Source organism: Notolepis coatsorum, assembly GCF_963971535.1.
Source record: "Notolepis coatsorum genome assembly, contig: SCAFFOLD_689, whole genome shotgun sequence".
In the NCBI taxonomy this organism is placed as follows: domain Eukaryota; kingdom Metazoa; phylum Chordata; class Actinopteri; order Aulopiformes; family Paralepididae; genus Notolepis; species Notolepis coatsorum.
In genome coordinates, this window is record NW_028170141.1 from 60,001 (window position 1) to 77,168 (window position 17,168).

The 17,168-nt window shown below is 44.4% G+C and overlaps 1 protein-coding gene across 1 annotated transcript in view; it reads left to right on the forward strand.

The window, feature by feature from the left end:
• Positions 1 to 17,168, forward strand: part of LOC311248602 (mannosyl-oligosaccharide 1,2-alpha-mannosidase IB-like) — a gene marked incomplete at both ends in the record, with an annotated part of 80,427 nt that overhangs the window by 38,057 nt on the left and 25,202 nt on the right. The window contains 2 exons of the mRNA XM_084339459.1: positions 554 to 677; positions 7,931 to 8,024. Of these exons, the coding sequence (XP_084195585.1) occupies positions 554 to 677; positions 7,931 to 8,024 (218 nt within the window). The remainder of the gene's footprint in view (positions 1 to 553; positions 678 to 7,930; positions 8,025 to 17,168) is intronic.

A 17,168-nucleotide genomic window follows, 5' to 3' on the forward strand; every position in this document is an offset into this window, starting at 1 on the left:
ATCTCTCTCTCTCTCTCTCTCTCTCTCTCTCTCTCTCTCTCTCTCTCTCTCTCTCTCTCTCTCTCTCTCTCTCTCTCTCTCTCTCTCTCTCTCTCTCTCTCTCTCTCTCTCTCTCTCTCTCTCTCTCTCTCTCTCTCTCTCTCTCGACTTGACTTGACTTGACTCTCTCTCTCTCTCTAGAATACTTAGAGGCCATTAATGTTAGATGCACTCATGTATAATATAAGTAATTCCAGATGCTCCTTATGTCCCATTGTCACATATGACCATGTGTAAATGTCACCTTACTAGCAGGTCTCGAAGAGGGTGAACCTGTTGCATAGACCTATATACGTACGTATAGCTAGAGCTTGGTCACCTTTATCTTTGTTGTCTTAATCACAGATTGTGCCTCTAATTTCTGTTGTATTATGGATTTGAATGACTCTTTATTTTTATGCCCAACCCTTTCTCTCTCTCTATACCCACCCTGTCTTTCTGTCTCTCTCTCTCTCTCTCTCTCTCTCTCTCTCTCTCTCTCTCTCTCTCTCTCTGTCTCTCTCTCTCTCCCCAGTGGTGTGGGTCGTAACTGGGGCTGGGCGTCAGCAGGCAGTAGTATCCTGGCAGAGTTTGGGACTCTTCACATGGAGTTTGTTCACCTCACCTACCTGACCGGGAACCCCGCCTACTACCAGAAGGTGTGGATTTTGCCTTGATTTTTTTTTTTTTTTTATCAAATTTTTTATTATTATTCACACGAAACAAGACAACACATTAACCACAATCACAATACATAGAACCTCACAAGAAAATAACAAAAACAATAATAATAATACAGACTAACAATTATACAGACAAGAGAAAAGAAAACAGAGTTCAACCTTCTAAATTTTAATTCCAAGGGGTACTATCTAATAAATGGTCTTTCCCAGTGTTCAGCCCCGATTCCCGGCCGTGTGACCCTATATTAATAAAACGTACATCTCCAATCCACCACAAGGACCATTTTTTGAGAACACGACCCGAAAACAGAGCAATGAACCTTCAAGAAAAAACAAAAACCTGTAGAGGTGTTCCATAGACTCACAGAGACCGTGTAAAAGTGGCCAAACAGTGAAGAAATAGTTAAATAGCTGCCCCCCCATAATATCCCCAGCTAAACTCAAGATGACAAGACAAAAGACAAGACAGACAAAAACATTTCCTCCTCCCCCTCCCAAGAGACCGCCGGACTCACCCGAACACGCACCCCAACCCCGCTCAGCCGCACACTGCGGTCTTTACCTTCTCAGCTGCTGCGAACCACAGGTCAATTCCAGCCTGCCCCACCCCAATCACCCGGGCTGTGGATATCTCAAGATAAATCACATCCAATAGAGTTAGGGACCAGTTAATCATTGTAAGCTTCTCAGGCTCCTTCCATCTCATTGCTATTAGCTTCTTCGCTGCTGTGACGCCCGCTAGGACAACCCTTTTCAGTTGTACGGACGTGGGTAGTGTCGTTATATCGTTCAGGAGTAGCGTAACAGCTGTGAATGGGATAGTTAAGCCACACAGATCTGAAAGTTTGTCCGTTATTGACCTCCAGAAGCGGGCCACTGGTGGGCAATCCCAATACATATGCATATAAGTGCCAGTGGCCTTTTGAGAGCACAAAGTGCACCGAGAGTCGGTTATCAGTCCCATAGCATATAGCTTCCTAGGTGTAAGATAGGTCCTATGAATATAATTAAAATTAATTTGCTGGTGATTGGGGTTGCGGGAAGATAATGCCACATTTGCCCAAACATCATCCCAGTCAAACTCGGGGTCCAACTCCGGGATATCCACACGCCAGATTGTATCCAATGATACATTTTTATACGTGGATTGAATTAAGAGCGTATAAAAGTCGGAGACAAACCCTCTGGATGTCGTCCTGTCCACTATGAGCCTGAGGAAGGGGTGTGGGTGCAAGGCTTGAGCCCACGGTACGCCATGCGCCCTCAGTGCTGACCTTAGTTGAAGGTAAAGAAAGAAGGACTCGCCGGGAAGATCATAAAATTCTCTTAAGTCCTGAAACGCACGGAGGCCGTTCTTATCATAAATATCCTCCAGAGTATGCACTCCCCTCCTTTGCCATTGAGGAATATTAACCGGCTTGTGTCCAACAAGTAATTGCTGGTTATTAAAAATTGGAGAGTCCAGGTGCCAAGGGCATTTAACCCCACACGACCTCTGTACATTACGCCACGTTTGGATCACGTGAGTTATGATCGGTCCATACCTCAGCCGGCATTTCGAAATAGAGACAGTGGAGTACACTACATCCTGCAATCTTAGCGGAGATACCGCCGCCGCTTCTAAGGAGCGCCACGATACAGCCTCTACAGGGTCTAGCCAGCACATCAGAGGTCTCAGTGAAAAGGACCAGAAATAAAGTTTAAAATCAGGGATTGCGAGGCCCCCATCTTGTTTTCTACGTTGAGTAGTAGCCCTTTTGATTCTCGGGCGTTTGTTATTCCAGACAAACTTAGATACCATCGATTGTACCTTGCGCCAGTGGTCTATTGGAGGGGGCAGGGGGAGCATTGAGCTAATAAAATGTATCCTAGGCAGGATGTTCATTTTGATTATGGAAGCCCGGGCTTGTAAGGAGTTAGGAAGGGACGACCACCTGTCTAGATCCTGGCGTATTTTATCATAAGTACCCGTGAAGTTGTACTTAGTAGTTTGGTTCAGCGTGGGGAATATCTCTATGCCCAAGTATTTAAAATGTTCTACTATGGGGATATCAGCTGGTAGTCGTACCGCCTTGGCCAGTTCATTAAGAGGTAGGCAGGCTGATTTGTTCCAGTTAATCTTAAAACCTGACAATTTACCAAAGTCGTCGATTATCCTCAATAATTTTGTGGCCGACCGGGAGGGGTCGTCCATGAAAATCAGCAGGTCATCCGCATAGAGAGCAATTTTGTGTGGAGTATTGTTGACCATTATGGGGACGATGTCCTCCGATTGCCTAATAAATTGGGCCAAAGGTTCGAGGGAAAGCGCGAACAGTCCCGGGCTCAGAGGGCAACCCTGTCTAGAAGATCTGGAGACTGGAAAGAGTGTGGAACAGTTTTTGCCTGTCAGTATCATCGCAGACGGCGAGGCATACAGGACTTTAATCATATGAATAAAACTCTTTCCAAGACCCATGACCTCAAGTACCTTCCACAGGTATGACCACTCAAGTCTGTCAAACGCCTTCATGGCATCCAAAGACAGAACTGTGGATGGAGTTGTATTGTCTTTACTGTTATCGATTACATGCAACAGCCTCCTAAGATTATCTGCAGCCAGACGCCCCGGGATAAAACCAGTTTGATCGCAGTGTACCAATACAGACATAAATCTCTGCAGGCGACGGGCCAGCACCTTGGCAAACACCTTTAAATCGGCCCCGAGAAGACTCAAGGGTCTATAGCTACCACAATCATTGGGATCTTTGTCCTTCTTGAGAAGTAAAGAAATCAACGCCATATTGACATCTCTTGAGAACTCCCCTTGTTCGATAGCGTAATTGATCATATCGAGCATCAATGGACCCAGTTGGTCCCAGAAAGCTAAATACACTTCGGGTGGAATACCATCCCAGCCTGGTGCCTTACCCCTCTGCATTTCAACAATCGTCTCCCTCAATTCTACGAGAGTAATCGGTCTCCCCAGTTCCTTGGCCTCTTCCTCAGAAATGTGGGGTATCTCAAGCCCGCCAATGAACGATTCAAATTTAGAATCATCCAGATTACCCTCTGAGCTATATAACTGTGAGTAAAACTCTTTAAAAGTGTCATTGATCTTTTTCGAATCAGTAGTGACTGCACCCTGGCTCGTCCTAATCGAGGGGATATCCGAGAAATGATCATTTGAGCGTATTTTCATTGCCAATAGATGGCTAGGTCTGGAGCCGTGAAAATAGTAATTTTGTCTTGTCCTATGTATCAAGAACTCAGACTGTTGTTTAAGTATGGAGTTTATTTCTTTTTTGACTATCTTACGTTGTGTGTTTAGTCGTTCATTATAGTCAGTTTGCAAGGATGCGTATAGGTCCGCATATAATGATTCCAGTCCTTCTAGCTTTTTTGACCGGGATTTTCGCAAATTGGAGGCAAATAGTGTGACATGACCCCTGATGAATCCTTTCAATGCGTTCCACAGGACCCTAGGGTCTTCTACTGTGCCAACGTTGATCTGCAAAAATTCAGCTAGTTTACTCCTGAACTCAGAACAGAAGTCATCGTTCTTTAGCAAGGTCGAATTAAAACGCCATCTGGGAGCTCTTGCGGAGAGCCTGCCAAAGGTTGCCGTAAGGAAAATCCCCTTGTGGTCTGAGAGAGCCAAGGGAACCAATGAGACATCGAAACTATCAAACATATTAGGGGACGCGAATGCATAGTCAATTCGAGAGAAGCTTTTGTGTCTGGCTGACAGGTGAGAGTAATCTTTGAGGGTGGGGTTGCATAAGCGCCAAAGGTCTGTGAGCCCTGTGTCTTTGGCCCACATCCTAAGGGCCTTAGAGGCCCGTTTTTGGTCGCTCGTTTCAGAGGGCCCGGACCTATCCATCTCCGCATCCCAGCACGCATTAAAATCGCCACCCACAATGAGAGCGTATCCATTAAGTTCCAACATATTCTTCGTGATTGTATTATAGAACGCTGAATCAAATGTGTTAGGAGCATACAATGCTATTATAGCCATCTTCCTATGCAAGAATTCAACTTTTGCTATAGTAATCCTTCCCTCCGTGTCCGACCATACATCCAAGATTTTGATATCAAGGTTACGTCTTGTAACTATGACTACTCCTTTCATCTTATCATCGGCTGAGGATGAGGAGATAACGTGATATTGCCGATTTGCCAGTCTTGACACGTCACCTACCAATAAATGCGTTTCACTAAGGAGAGCAAGGTCAATATTTCTCCTCTTCAATAGCCAAAGGACACTGGCACGCTTGTGTGGGGCGTTAAGCCCTCCTGCGTTCCAAATTAAAATATTCAATTTAGCCATGGTCGAGCTTGTATAAATGCATAGAGAACATACCAGTGCAGCCAGGCTGAGTACAGTGGTGCTGATCCCGGCGGGCCCGGACGGTCAATCCCAGGAGTTCAGAGGAGGAACGATTACACACATATAAGACAACAGTACATAAAACACATAAAAATACCACCCCAGCTACAACCCCCCCTCCTTCTACTCTAAACCCTATCCCACCCGTCCTATTATAAGGCCCCCTATACCCACTCTCCAATCCCCACCCTATGCCCCATCCCCTGAGGATGGTCATCTTCTTATCACTTCCCACTAGAGACATGGATCAATAAGACGCTCCCCACTCCAACCCCCCTCTAGATAAACCCCTGAGTAAACCCCCACTAGTCCAATAAACACAAATAATAATAAAAATAAAATTCAATAAAGATATCGGTCGAAACCCACCTGAGCCCTGGCCCCAACATGAGATAACCATAATGGTAAAAATAGCCATTATTAAATAATAACTCCACATCAACCTGCGGCCATCTATTTCCGAATCTGCGCTTCAACGTCGCATTGTTATGGCCCAAAAGGGTATAGGAAAATTCAAAACGAAATTAAATTAAAGCATCCCAGCCGATAGTCTAAGGCAGTATCGGGTTACAGGTTAAATGTGCAAAATTGTGTGAACAGTGTCAATTAAACCATGACAAAAAAAAAAAAAAAGGGAAGGGGAAAAAAAGGGTTATGGTCAAAGTGCACCCCTTTAGCTGTCCCTCTGATCAGGCACAACGGCTGAAATGACATAACCTATGTAAGAATAGAATTAAACACATTCATTAATTAATCCGGGGATGGTAATAGGCAACACCTGACACCACCTGTTATCATACATTGTTTCAATAAAGATATCGGTCGGAGCAGTTAGTCCAATGTAGGATCGAATCACAGTTAAATTGCTCCTTCAAATGCCATTAAAACAGCGACAATAATTATTATATAATTACTCAGCATCCACCCTGTAACCATCTACCTTGTAGTCTGCATATTAATGTCGCAACGTTATAGCATAAGTGGCTCACGGAAAATTCAAAACAAAATTAAGGCGAATCAGCAGTTAGTCCAAGGTAGAATCGGATCACATTTAAATCGCGCATACAGATGACATAAAAACAGCGACAATAGGAAAGAAAAAAGAAAGGAAAAGAGGGTAATGGCTAGAGTGCAAGCCATATAACCATATAGCCATGCAAGCCATACCCGACCCAACCTGTTATCATACATTGTATATGCATATTCAACCGACCTTGGCATCTACTTTGGATCCCAAAGCTCAAAACAACCTGGATATAAAAATAAAAGCATACCAGAAGTTAGTTAGGGATTCGGTCACTCTTGAATTGTGCAAACCAATGTCCCTTTGAACAGTAACAGCAACCAAAATACGTAACCATTAACGGGTCTCGAATGTCTCAGCGCAGACGATAGACGAAGCCCGCTTAGCTAGCCCGAGGCTAGCGCGTAAGCTAGTGATGAATCCGGATAGCACGTTAGCCTATTATGTACATTGTTCAGCTAGCTCGTTAGCTTCCAAAGAGGCGATACACAAGTACGACCATGAGGTCAGCTTTAGCAAGTAACAGAAGTCATTGGGAAGCCCCGCTAGTTGGATGGGCAGAGGACAGTTAGCATGTCTGGGCATGACAGCAAGTGTTTGTGAATAGTCTACCTAATCAATGTATATAGGCCCAAACCGCCAAGTCACTCACCCTCCATAGATATCAAGCAACAGACTCGGGTGTCTCCGCGAGATATTCCTTCGCTTAAGCCAACGACCAAAACAAACGCTGACCACCGACCTTCTCCAACACAGATAATTTCGCGGGAGCGAATAACGTGGGCCTCAGGCCTAGTTTCCATAGCTTAGTCAGGACCACCTTGTATTCGGCTCTCTGTGCTTGAACCTCCGGTGTAAAGTCCTCGAAAATGGCCACTTTGTGATCGCCAAGCCTCAGATTACCCCTTCTGGTACGAGCCGACCGCATGATGAGTTCTCTCTGTTGGAGTCTGTTCAGCTCGACTATGATGGGCCTCGGCTCTTTGTTCACGCCGGGAGAAAACCTGCCCGCTCTGTAGGCCGATTCACAGATAGGAGGCATAGGGAGGACGTCCGTCCCTAGTATCTTCTGCAGCAGTTCGGGCACGGTCTCAGAGAGACGGCCTTCACCGCTGGTCTCCGGTACTCCAACAATCCTGACGTTGTGGCGTCTATCCCGGGATTGCATCTCCTCCATTGCCGACTGTAATTTGTTGACTTCAGCCTGCCTAGCCAGCAGGGCGGATTCAAGACCCGCCATCTTCTCACACTGTGATGATACCTCCGTTGTTAGCATGGCTAGTTCGTTAGCATTAGCCGATGAGGCAGCGTGAATCGTCTCCATCTTGTCTGTCAGCGGGACTACCGCCAGCCGTATTTCTTCTGATATCTCACGACGGAGGCTGATACAGAAATCCGCCAACACTTTCTTCTGTGCTTCAGCGATGCGTGTCTCAGAGTCTGCGTGTAGCTTGGTCATGACCAAGAGCACAGCTTCGCTTAACTCCCCGACAGCGGGAGACGGTGCGGCCAGGCTCGGCGGTGCCGGCTTGCTGGTTGTGGCGCCTGGTTTCATGGCTCTGGTTTCCACCCCCGCCATCGTAGAAAGTCGAAAAAAGTCGATGAATGTATACTAAACACGACGACCTAGCAAACAGATAAAAAACAAATAAAAATAAAATAAAGACTAATGGGGAGAAACGTATATTCAGCACGGTAGAAGGGAGCTCATGTGAAACACGTCTACTCCATGATCGCTCAGCTCCGCCCCCCGATTTTGCCTTGATTTCTATTATTTTGCATTGAAATAATAAAAAGAAAAACCAGATAAATAACTGTCCCTCTGTTCTCTCTCAGGTGATGCACATTCGTAAGCTGCTGGCCAAAATGGACCGTCCCAACGGGCTGTACCCAAACTACCTGAACCCTCGCACAGGCCGCTGGGGTCAACGTAAGTTCACATCAGTTCAATGCTGCCATCATATTGTACCACTTTTACCCCTAGACTGAGGTATAACAGCCGGGAATAAGTTAAAGGGGAATGCCATCCATTTTAATAAGTCACATAATGTTTGTCCTGTGTCCATGGACATTCTCACTCTCCTGGAGCTAGTTTTGTGATGTCACCCCAGATGTAAAATCTGGGGCTAATCCATAGACAATGAATGGGGCTCTAACTTTGTGAGGCCATAAGCTATTTGCGTGAGCTCCTGCAGCTAAGTTAAATTTAGATTCTGGCTCGGTCCTGTTAGTAATTCTAGAATTTAAACCTCATTTGGGTTTTTCATGCAGACATTTTATGGCCTCGCAAAGTCTGAGCCCCATTCACTGTCTTTGGAGCAGCGTTTACTTCTAGGTAACATCACAGGACGGTTCTCTCTCTGACTTCTAGCTTCAGGACAAAGTGGTGTGTGTTCACAAATACTGACTGTACAAAGAAGCCGTGTGAATTCTTAAAATTGGTGACATCCCCCTTTAATTCTAGTTTCCGCTTAACCTGCAATGAGTCTCCTGGCCATTTTAGTTTTCGTTTTTGAGGACTGCATACTTTTTTTGCAAACCAAAACAACATACTTTATACTTATAGCACATGCATGAGCCTGGTCTCTTTTGAAAGATGACATTCTGAAGTTTCTGATTCCAGAAAGAAATTTAACTTTTAGTGCTAACGTAATAGAGTAACATAGGTCTGAACTTGAGTTGTAGAAAAACGTTGTAGTTAGTAGTCCAGAGGTAGTATTTCCCCAGAAGGTGGTATGGCTTACAAATCCATACGGACCCATAGCCTGAAGCCTTATGTAGTACATGTCCAAATGTCATAAAGATCCATTCAGAAATGAGTGATTAGGAGTGATTTTGGTAAACTGTGTACAAAAGAAAAACTGAGTTTTCTCATAGACTTCAATTCATTCGGCTGTTTTTCTCTTCCTGTTTTCGCTTGTTCGTTTTTTTTTGTTTTTTAGATTCATACATCCCCACGTGGGGTATCATTGGAAAGCCACACTCATTGGCTACAACCCTCCACAATCATTTTCGAGATCGGATCTAGATTGACGGAACTACTGCGCCAAGAGTCGGGAGTGGTATTTTGCACAATACCGTGTACTTTGCACAAGCCTCAAATACCGGCATGTAACTCGAGAACCGCTCTTTTGTCGCTATCGACAGGCAACAAATAAACCTTCAATTCGATATATATATATATTGTATTACAAAATATGCACACCCGAGCCACTAGGGGTCGCCAAAGTGCCGGTGGGCAAATCGTCCTAAGAGAAAAAAATTATGTATGTTTTAAAAGAAAAGGTTAGAAAATAAAGGCCACAGCAACAAAAATAACTGGAGGTTATTGAACTTGAGTTATAAATGTATTCATCAGTTTCTACTCACCCAGGGGACTTGCATCCTTGCATACAACAGAATGCAAAGCAGACAAAGCAGCAGTGGAGAGCAGACAGTAACACTTGCATATGGTATAAAGAGCCTAACACAAGACCAGCTTCACGCATCTGTATGAAATTAACAGTCCCTCCGATTAAAATTCCCTCTGTAGCAACGGTTGTGATTGGAGGATCAAGAAAGGAAGGCGGGGTTTCAGATGAGTCAATTACGAGTCGGTAGTTGTGGCGTACAGATAACACGCATTCATTTTCATACAAACACTGCTATTTTTCTTCTTTTCATCCACTTCACCGCAGCTAAAACGGTTTAAAAACAGTTCTATTATGTACTGGTGGTGCTGTACCATAGGAATAACCTACTCTCTTCCACTTGTCAACAACATAAAGACATAAAAGGATGGGCGGATGGGCGGAAGGAGGAAAGGAACAAGTCATGCACTGTACCATAGAACCAACCCTGTCTCCCTGGCTGTACCATAGAACCAACCCTGTCTCCCTGGCTGTACCATAGAACCAACCCCATAGAACCAACCCTGTCTCCCTGGCTGTACCATAGAACCAACCCCGTCTCCCTGGCTGTACCATAGAACCAACCCTGTCTCCCTGGCTGTACCATAGAACCAACCCTGTGTCCCTGACTGTACCATAGAACCAACCCTGTGTCCCTGACTGTACCATAGAACCAACCCCGTCTCCCTGGCTGTACCATAGAACCAACCCTGTCTCCCTGGCTGTACCATAGAACCAACCCCGTCTCCCTGGCTGTACCATAGAACCAACCCCGTCTCCCTGGCTGTACCATAGAACCAACCCCGTCTCCCTGGCTGTACCATAGAACCAACCCCATAGAACCAACCCTGTCTCCCTGGCTGTACCATAGAACCAACCCCGTCTCCCTGGCTGTACCATAGAACCAACCCTGTCTCCCTGGCTGTACCATAGAACCAACCCTGTCTCCCTGGCTGTACCATAGAACCAACCCTGTCTCCCTGGCTGTACCATAGAACCAACCCTGTCTCCCTGGCTGTACCATAGAACCAACCCTGTCTCCCTGGCTGTACCATAGAACCAACCCCATAGAACCAACCCTGTGTCCCTGGCTGTACCATAGAACCAACCCCGTCTCCCTGGCTGTACCATAGAACCAACCCTGTGTCCCTGACTGTACCATAGAACCAACCCTGTCTCCCTGGCTGTACCATAGAACCAACCCCGTCTCCCTGGCTGTACCATAGAACCAACCCCGTCTCCCTGGCTGTACCATAGAACCAACCCCGTCTCCCTGGCTGTACCATAGAACCAACCCCGTCTCCCTGGCTGTACCATAGAACCAACCCCGTCTCCCTGGCTGTACCATAGAACCAACCCTGTGTCCCTGACTGTACCATATGTAGCAGCCTGAATATTCTACTAAGTATTCAGAAGTGCTAACTAACTGTTACTTTCCCTGTGTGTGTATAACGTGTGATAAACAGTGTTCCTTTGGATAGCTCGCCCAGTCTAATAACGAGGTGAGGTGCTACTCTTCTCCGGCTTCAGTATGGGTCACTAACAATAACATTAAAGCACTTTTTCCCTTTCTGGAGCGGTCCTGGAGTGGGATCAGTGGAGGTTGCCAGCAGGGGGCGGAGTGGTAGTGGTGGCAGGTGGAGCGGAGGAGAGAGGAAAGCAACGAGGAAGAGGGAGTTACCTGGGGGCGAAAGGACCAGGAAGCTCTCTTCGGCAGTGGACTTGACCGTGAACAGTCGCAGTCACAGCGGGCGTGTGCTCTGGAAGAGCCCCGTTGGAGAAGTTATGAGGAGAGCCCCGTTGGAACGAGCAACGGGTGATGAGAAGTACTTGCTAGTTGATGGGTTATCCTAGAAGTACCAGCGATAGTGTGTGAGTAAGCGATACAGAACGAAGGACTAACGTCTAGAGTTAACGGGACTGACGTCTATAGTTAACGGTTATAGTAGTAAGTGTGCGGTGTATTAGCATGCTGCTAACGGCTCCGTCTGACTCCAGTAGACTACCGGGGGGGGCGCGCGGCGCTGAAGACCGGTGGTATAGCCAGCCACGTTGCGTTAGTAGTACAACCGATATAGCAGGAGGGTGCATCCAGACCCGAAGCTTAGCTGTGTTTAGGGTAGCAACAGTATTAGCTTGCGCGACAGCAGCAAGCAACAGCCAGCAGTGGACGTTCCCCAGACGTTACAGAGGACGCCTCTTCCCACCAGCAGAGGTCGCCATCACAGCGCGCTCCTCCAGCTAACCACTGCCCAAGCTGTTCGCCCAGCCCGCTGGCTGTGCTCGCGGGATTGCCGACGCCATCTTGTATAAATACTTACTTACTTACCTGGACAACGGGTGATAGGAGTGGGTCCGCCATCTTGGCTAAATACTAACGGTACCTCGTGTATCAACATCAACGTCCATTCAAGTGAACGCTAACGACCAGTGTCTAAGGCAGACCTGGGCATTGTACGGCCCGCGGGCCGGATCCGGCCCGCGGGATGATTCTGACCGGCCCGCGAAAGATTACACGATAATAAAAAAAATAAAAAAATAATTAAAAAAAATATTTTTTTTTAATATTTTTTTTTTTTTTTTTTTACTTTTTTTTTTCTTCATGTCAACGTTCACACGCACAGTATACGCTTAGGATACATGCTCAGAAGATGTTGGTTCTCTTTGGATCCACCTACATATGTGAACAGACATTCTCAGTCATGACGTTTACCAAGTCCAGGTACAGATCCTCTCTCACTGATGAACATCTGGCAGCTGTGCTTCACATCTCCACCTCAGACATGCAACCTGACTTTGATGGACTTGTTAAAGCTCAACAGAGACTGTATTTCTCACACTGAATGAAAAAAAAAGAACTGAAGAACACTAAAATGTGGAAATATAACAAGTGAAATGGGACACTTGATATTTTTTTTTCTTTTTTTTGCACAGTTCTGAAAACATTAAATGTTTAATATAGGCATGTAAAGTAAAAAAGGCTACAAAACTGGGACACTTTTCTTTACACAGTTCAGTGACATGTCTTGTTTATTTTTGCTATAAGATGATGTGATGTCTTTAGAAAGCTAAGAAAATCCTTGTTTCAATAGTATATGAAACTCAAAATGCCCTTTGTTATTAATGTTTCACATTTTGTTTATCATTTTGGAAATAAATTCTATTTGAATAAATTATATTTTTGAAAGCTAACCTCACCTTTTAATTGCCAAATAATAACATACACTCTTACCAGGGGTCAAAACAATGCCATTTACTGCTTTTTATATAGAAATAAAATTTATATTATGCATAATTGAGTTTGGAATTTTGGCCCGGCCCCCCAACATATTTTCAGTTGCTCATTCGGCCCCCCGGGAAAAATGATTGCCCACCCCTGGTCTAAGGGGTACCCCAAACAATTTAAGCCGGCTTTAGTGTAGGTTTTATTTTGGTAACGTGGGCCCACATTTACTTGGTTTTCTTTTGGTATTTTGTTATTTTTGTTATTTGAATTCCCAATGTTTCTCTACTTTACGCCTGGGTCTCCCCTAGTACAAGCGGGGTGTTATTAATGTATTGATCACGCGGTGCCAATGGTGGGAATAGTTTCCCCTACATTAACAGTGAGAGCACCCGGTGCCATGTATGAATAAATTGGAAGTATTAACTGTAACTGCCCAGGCTTCTATATAAAGTAGACCTTATTGGGAGCATTGTCTGTGTGTCTGTCTCTTCCCTTTGCTATTCTAACCCCTGGGTAAATATTGTGACTGCATAATTATTTAACCCTTACACCCCATTCACAGAATAGCATTTGAAGGGTCTATACAGGTGGTCAAGGAAGGGTACTGCTTAAAGGGAAGCCCAATAATACTATTGAACTGACAGTCACTGGCTGTGGGAGGGCTGTCGGAGGTACTGGGGGAAGTGAGAGTGTGTGGGGAGCTACTGCTGACCGCCTTGGAAGGCGAGGGAGACCGGAGTACCAGTTCCCAGGTTAGTAAATCCTGGGCCCCATCCACTCCTGCTGCAAGCCCTCCAGAACGACGTTCCGGGCCAAAGACGGGGGTACATATAGGTCCAATTCTATAGTATCCTACTACCCAGTGTCTGTGTACTACTACTCCCACAAGCAGGGATAATCCACCCTTCTACACATAGAACCAACCCTGTGTCCCTGACTGTACCATAGAACCAACCCTGTCTCCCTGGCTGTGTTGGTCTAATATTTAATTTGTCAACAACTTTGAAGATGGATAACACTCATGGATGGATAGACGGATTAATGAAGTGGTTAATGGGTGGGTGGGGCAGATGGATCGATGTCAGACTCTGGGTTGATGGGAGGGTTGAGAAAATAGATGGGAGAGATGGTGTGATTGATGATGGATGAATAAGTGAATCAACGGATGAACCGTTGGCTGACAGGCCGGCTGCGTAGATGGTTTGGTTGACTGGGAATGATGTGTGTGTGTGTGTGTGTGTGTGTGTGTGTGTGTGTGTGTGTGTGTGTGTGTGTGTGTGTGTGTGTGTGTGTGTGTGTGTGTGTGTGTGTGTGTGTGTGTGTGTGTGTGTGTGTGTGTGTGTGTGTGTGTGTGTGTGTGTGTGTGTGTGTGTGTGTGTGTGTGTGTGTGTGTGTGTGTGTGTGTGTGTGTGTGTGTGTGTGTGTGTGTGTGTGTGTGTAAAGCGTGGTACTTGCAGACTGTAATAAATGACACAGTAATTAGAGGCAGCGGTGCCACTCCACCTCCTTGTCTTAACCAAGTCTCTGTTAATTACCAGGAGACAACACTGCTGTAATTACTGTTCACATCTGCACTGTTCAACCTGTGCTACTGCCACGCGCCCCCCCCCCCCACACACACACACACACACAAGAGAGTGACTGAGACGGGAGGGTGGTAATGAAGGAGAGAGGGAGAGTTGCTGATGCAACTCAACCTGAGGAACTAGAGACAGGGGGCTGGGAACTCAATCTGAGGCTGAGCTACCTGAGACGGGGGGCTGGGAACTAGGGCTGGGCAATTAATTAAAAAAAAACGCAATCTCGATTCATAGACCTATGCAATCTCATTTCTAAGTTATGACGATTTCTTTTTTATAAAAGAACAAGTATAAAACAATTTTTTTTTTATTTTTTTTTACTTTTTACTTTACTTTTTAAATGATTTTATTGAAAAAATAAGAATCGTGAGAGAATCGTGATCTCAATTCTTAGAGAGAAAAATCGTGATTCACATTTTAGCAAGAATCGCCCAGCCCTACTGGGAACTCAACCTGAGCTTCCCTCTAGATCATGAGGTCTGAAATATATGTGTGTTTTGTATGGTAATGTTTGTTTGTGTTTTGGTATGGTAATGTTTGTTTGTTTTGGTTTGGTGTGTGTCTGTGTGTTTTGGTATGGTAATGTTTGTTTGTTTTGGTTTGGTGTGTGTCTGTGTGTTTTGGTATGGTAATGTTTGTTTGTTTTGGTTTGGTGTGTGTCTGTGTGTTTTGGTATGGTAATGTTTGTTTGTTTTGGTTTGGTGTGTGTCTGTGTGTTTTGGTATGGTAATTTTCCTACTACACACATTTGACATTTCACCACCAACAACAACACAGACAAAACAGTGATCTTTCACTTGCATATTCTGGATAAACACACAACTACGTTACTGTACTGTAGGTGCAAATAGTGTGACTCGCTGTCACATTCACTCTATCAAACAACCAGTTGGACAGAACCGGCACAGACGGCACTGTTCACACTTGATTTATGTCTCCTGGGATGTTCGGAGGAGAGCAAAGAGAGAGAGAGAGAGGAAGAGCATGTGGGAGAGAGAAATGTGTGTGGAGGGTGGTGTGTAGGAATTAGAGGTGGGCATAGATAAAAAAAAAAATGTAATCTAGATTAATCAATCTGCAATCCTGGATTTAATCTAGATGAATCTAGATTAAAATGGCTAAAAAAAAAAAATCTGCCGAAGGCATTCAAAATATGTGTGTTCTACCCAAATAATGATCAGAAGTAAGTCCTTACTTTTTCTTTCCTCCTTACGTTTCTCAGGCCAGGTGGCCCATTACACCATGAGCCCATCTCCCGTTTCCAAAATGCATTACAGACTGTTTGAAAAAGCTGTTTTGCTATGATAATTGGTAATGAAATATCAAAATAATGTTCAATAAGATGTACTTGTGTTTAATAAGTTGTTTTATTCAAAAGTTAACACAAATAAATAATATTACCAGTACAGAACAGTGCAGTATCTAGCACACTCTCAGGAGCAAAACAGAAAGAAGCATTTCAAACTTGAATGTGACATGGCTTGACTCAATCAGTCCAATCTCTATTTCTCCTTCTTCCACCAGTCACTCAGGCAGACCAGCTTGTTTTATGTAGCGGTGTCTACTTATAGTGCCTATAATATGTTTCCCGTTGGCCAGACAGGGCCAAACCCTGCCAATGCAAATCAAATTACCTTTTTAATTGGTTAATTGGGCCTATAGCTCCGGCATAAGACTGTACCACATAAAGGTAGACAAATAATTTAATTAATAGTAGGCCTAGACTACTGAGCAAGCTAAATCATAGGTTAGTTTGCTAAAATGTAACAACTCGACTTACAAATTGTGTACAACAAGTCAGCAGGAAGGGTACAACTTTGGGTCAGTGGTATTGTTCGTCAAATATTGTTGAACTTGTGTGAATAGTAGTATAGATTACCTATCATAGTAGGTAGTAGGATTAGTATTCTAGCATAGTGGTAAGGTACATAATAGTAAAAGTAAGAAGGTTTGTTTTCTTTTTGCGTGTGAGTCCTGAGTGTAGGTATAAAGACTAGTTGAAGGCTCCCACCACACACTACAAACTACCCACCACACACACTACACACTACAACTACCCACTACATACTACAAACTACCCACCACACGCTACAAACTACCCACCACACACTACAAACTACCCACTACACACACTACACAACTTTCTGTCTTGAAGTCATTGTGGTTTTCACTGTACATGACTGAGCCACGGGGGTAGACATTACAAGGTCGTTCACCAGGGGGAATGCCTGACAAGTCTGTCTGGTCTCCAAACTGGTCATGAGGGTATTAGTTTTGCTCAGAGGAATACACTGGAGAAATCTCAAGGCAAGGTTTTAGCAGGTTCTCTGAGGACCTCGAGGAATGTATTCCCATTGTCAGAATATTGTCTGTTACTATGCTTGAGTAAATATGTAATTAACCAAAGGAGAATATACATTTCTTTTTTTATAAAAAAAAGTCATCTTTGCTGGTGAATAACACCATGCTAACACTGACCAGACGTGAAAATGAGATCAAGTCTACTAAAGTTCTAAGCAAATGAACAAAGGGCAGATGATTTACAGGGTTTTTTGTAGATACAGTACTGAATTTTGCCATGCGGACCCATGCAATTTGAAATATCCATATAGAATATAGAATATCAGGCCTATAAATGACCGTATTATGGCCAAGTCATACATCTACAGTATGGATCTCCTCTTTCCAATGGCAGTTAAATCTGGATTTAGTACCACCAGTGAATGAAGACCATGAATGAAATCTAAGTACAGTTACGTTTGTATAATGTCCATAGCTCTGCCATTTCTTAGCAGATTGCAACTAATTTTTTTTCACAGAAAGGTAAAGAAACAATATACGTTATAGTTTATGGCAATAACGTTCAGGTTTGTTCGACC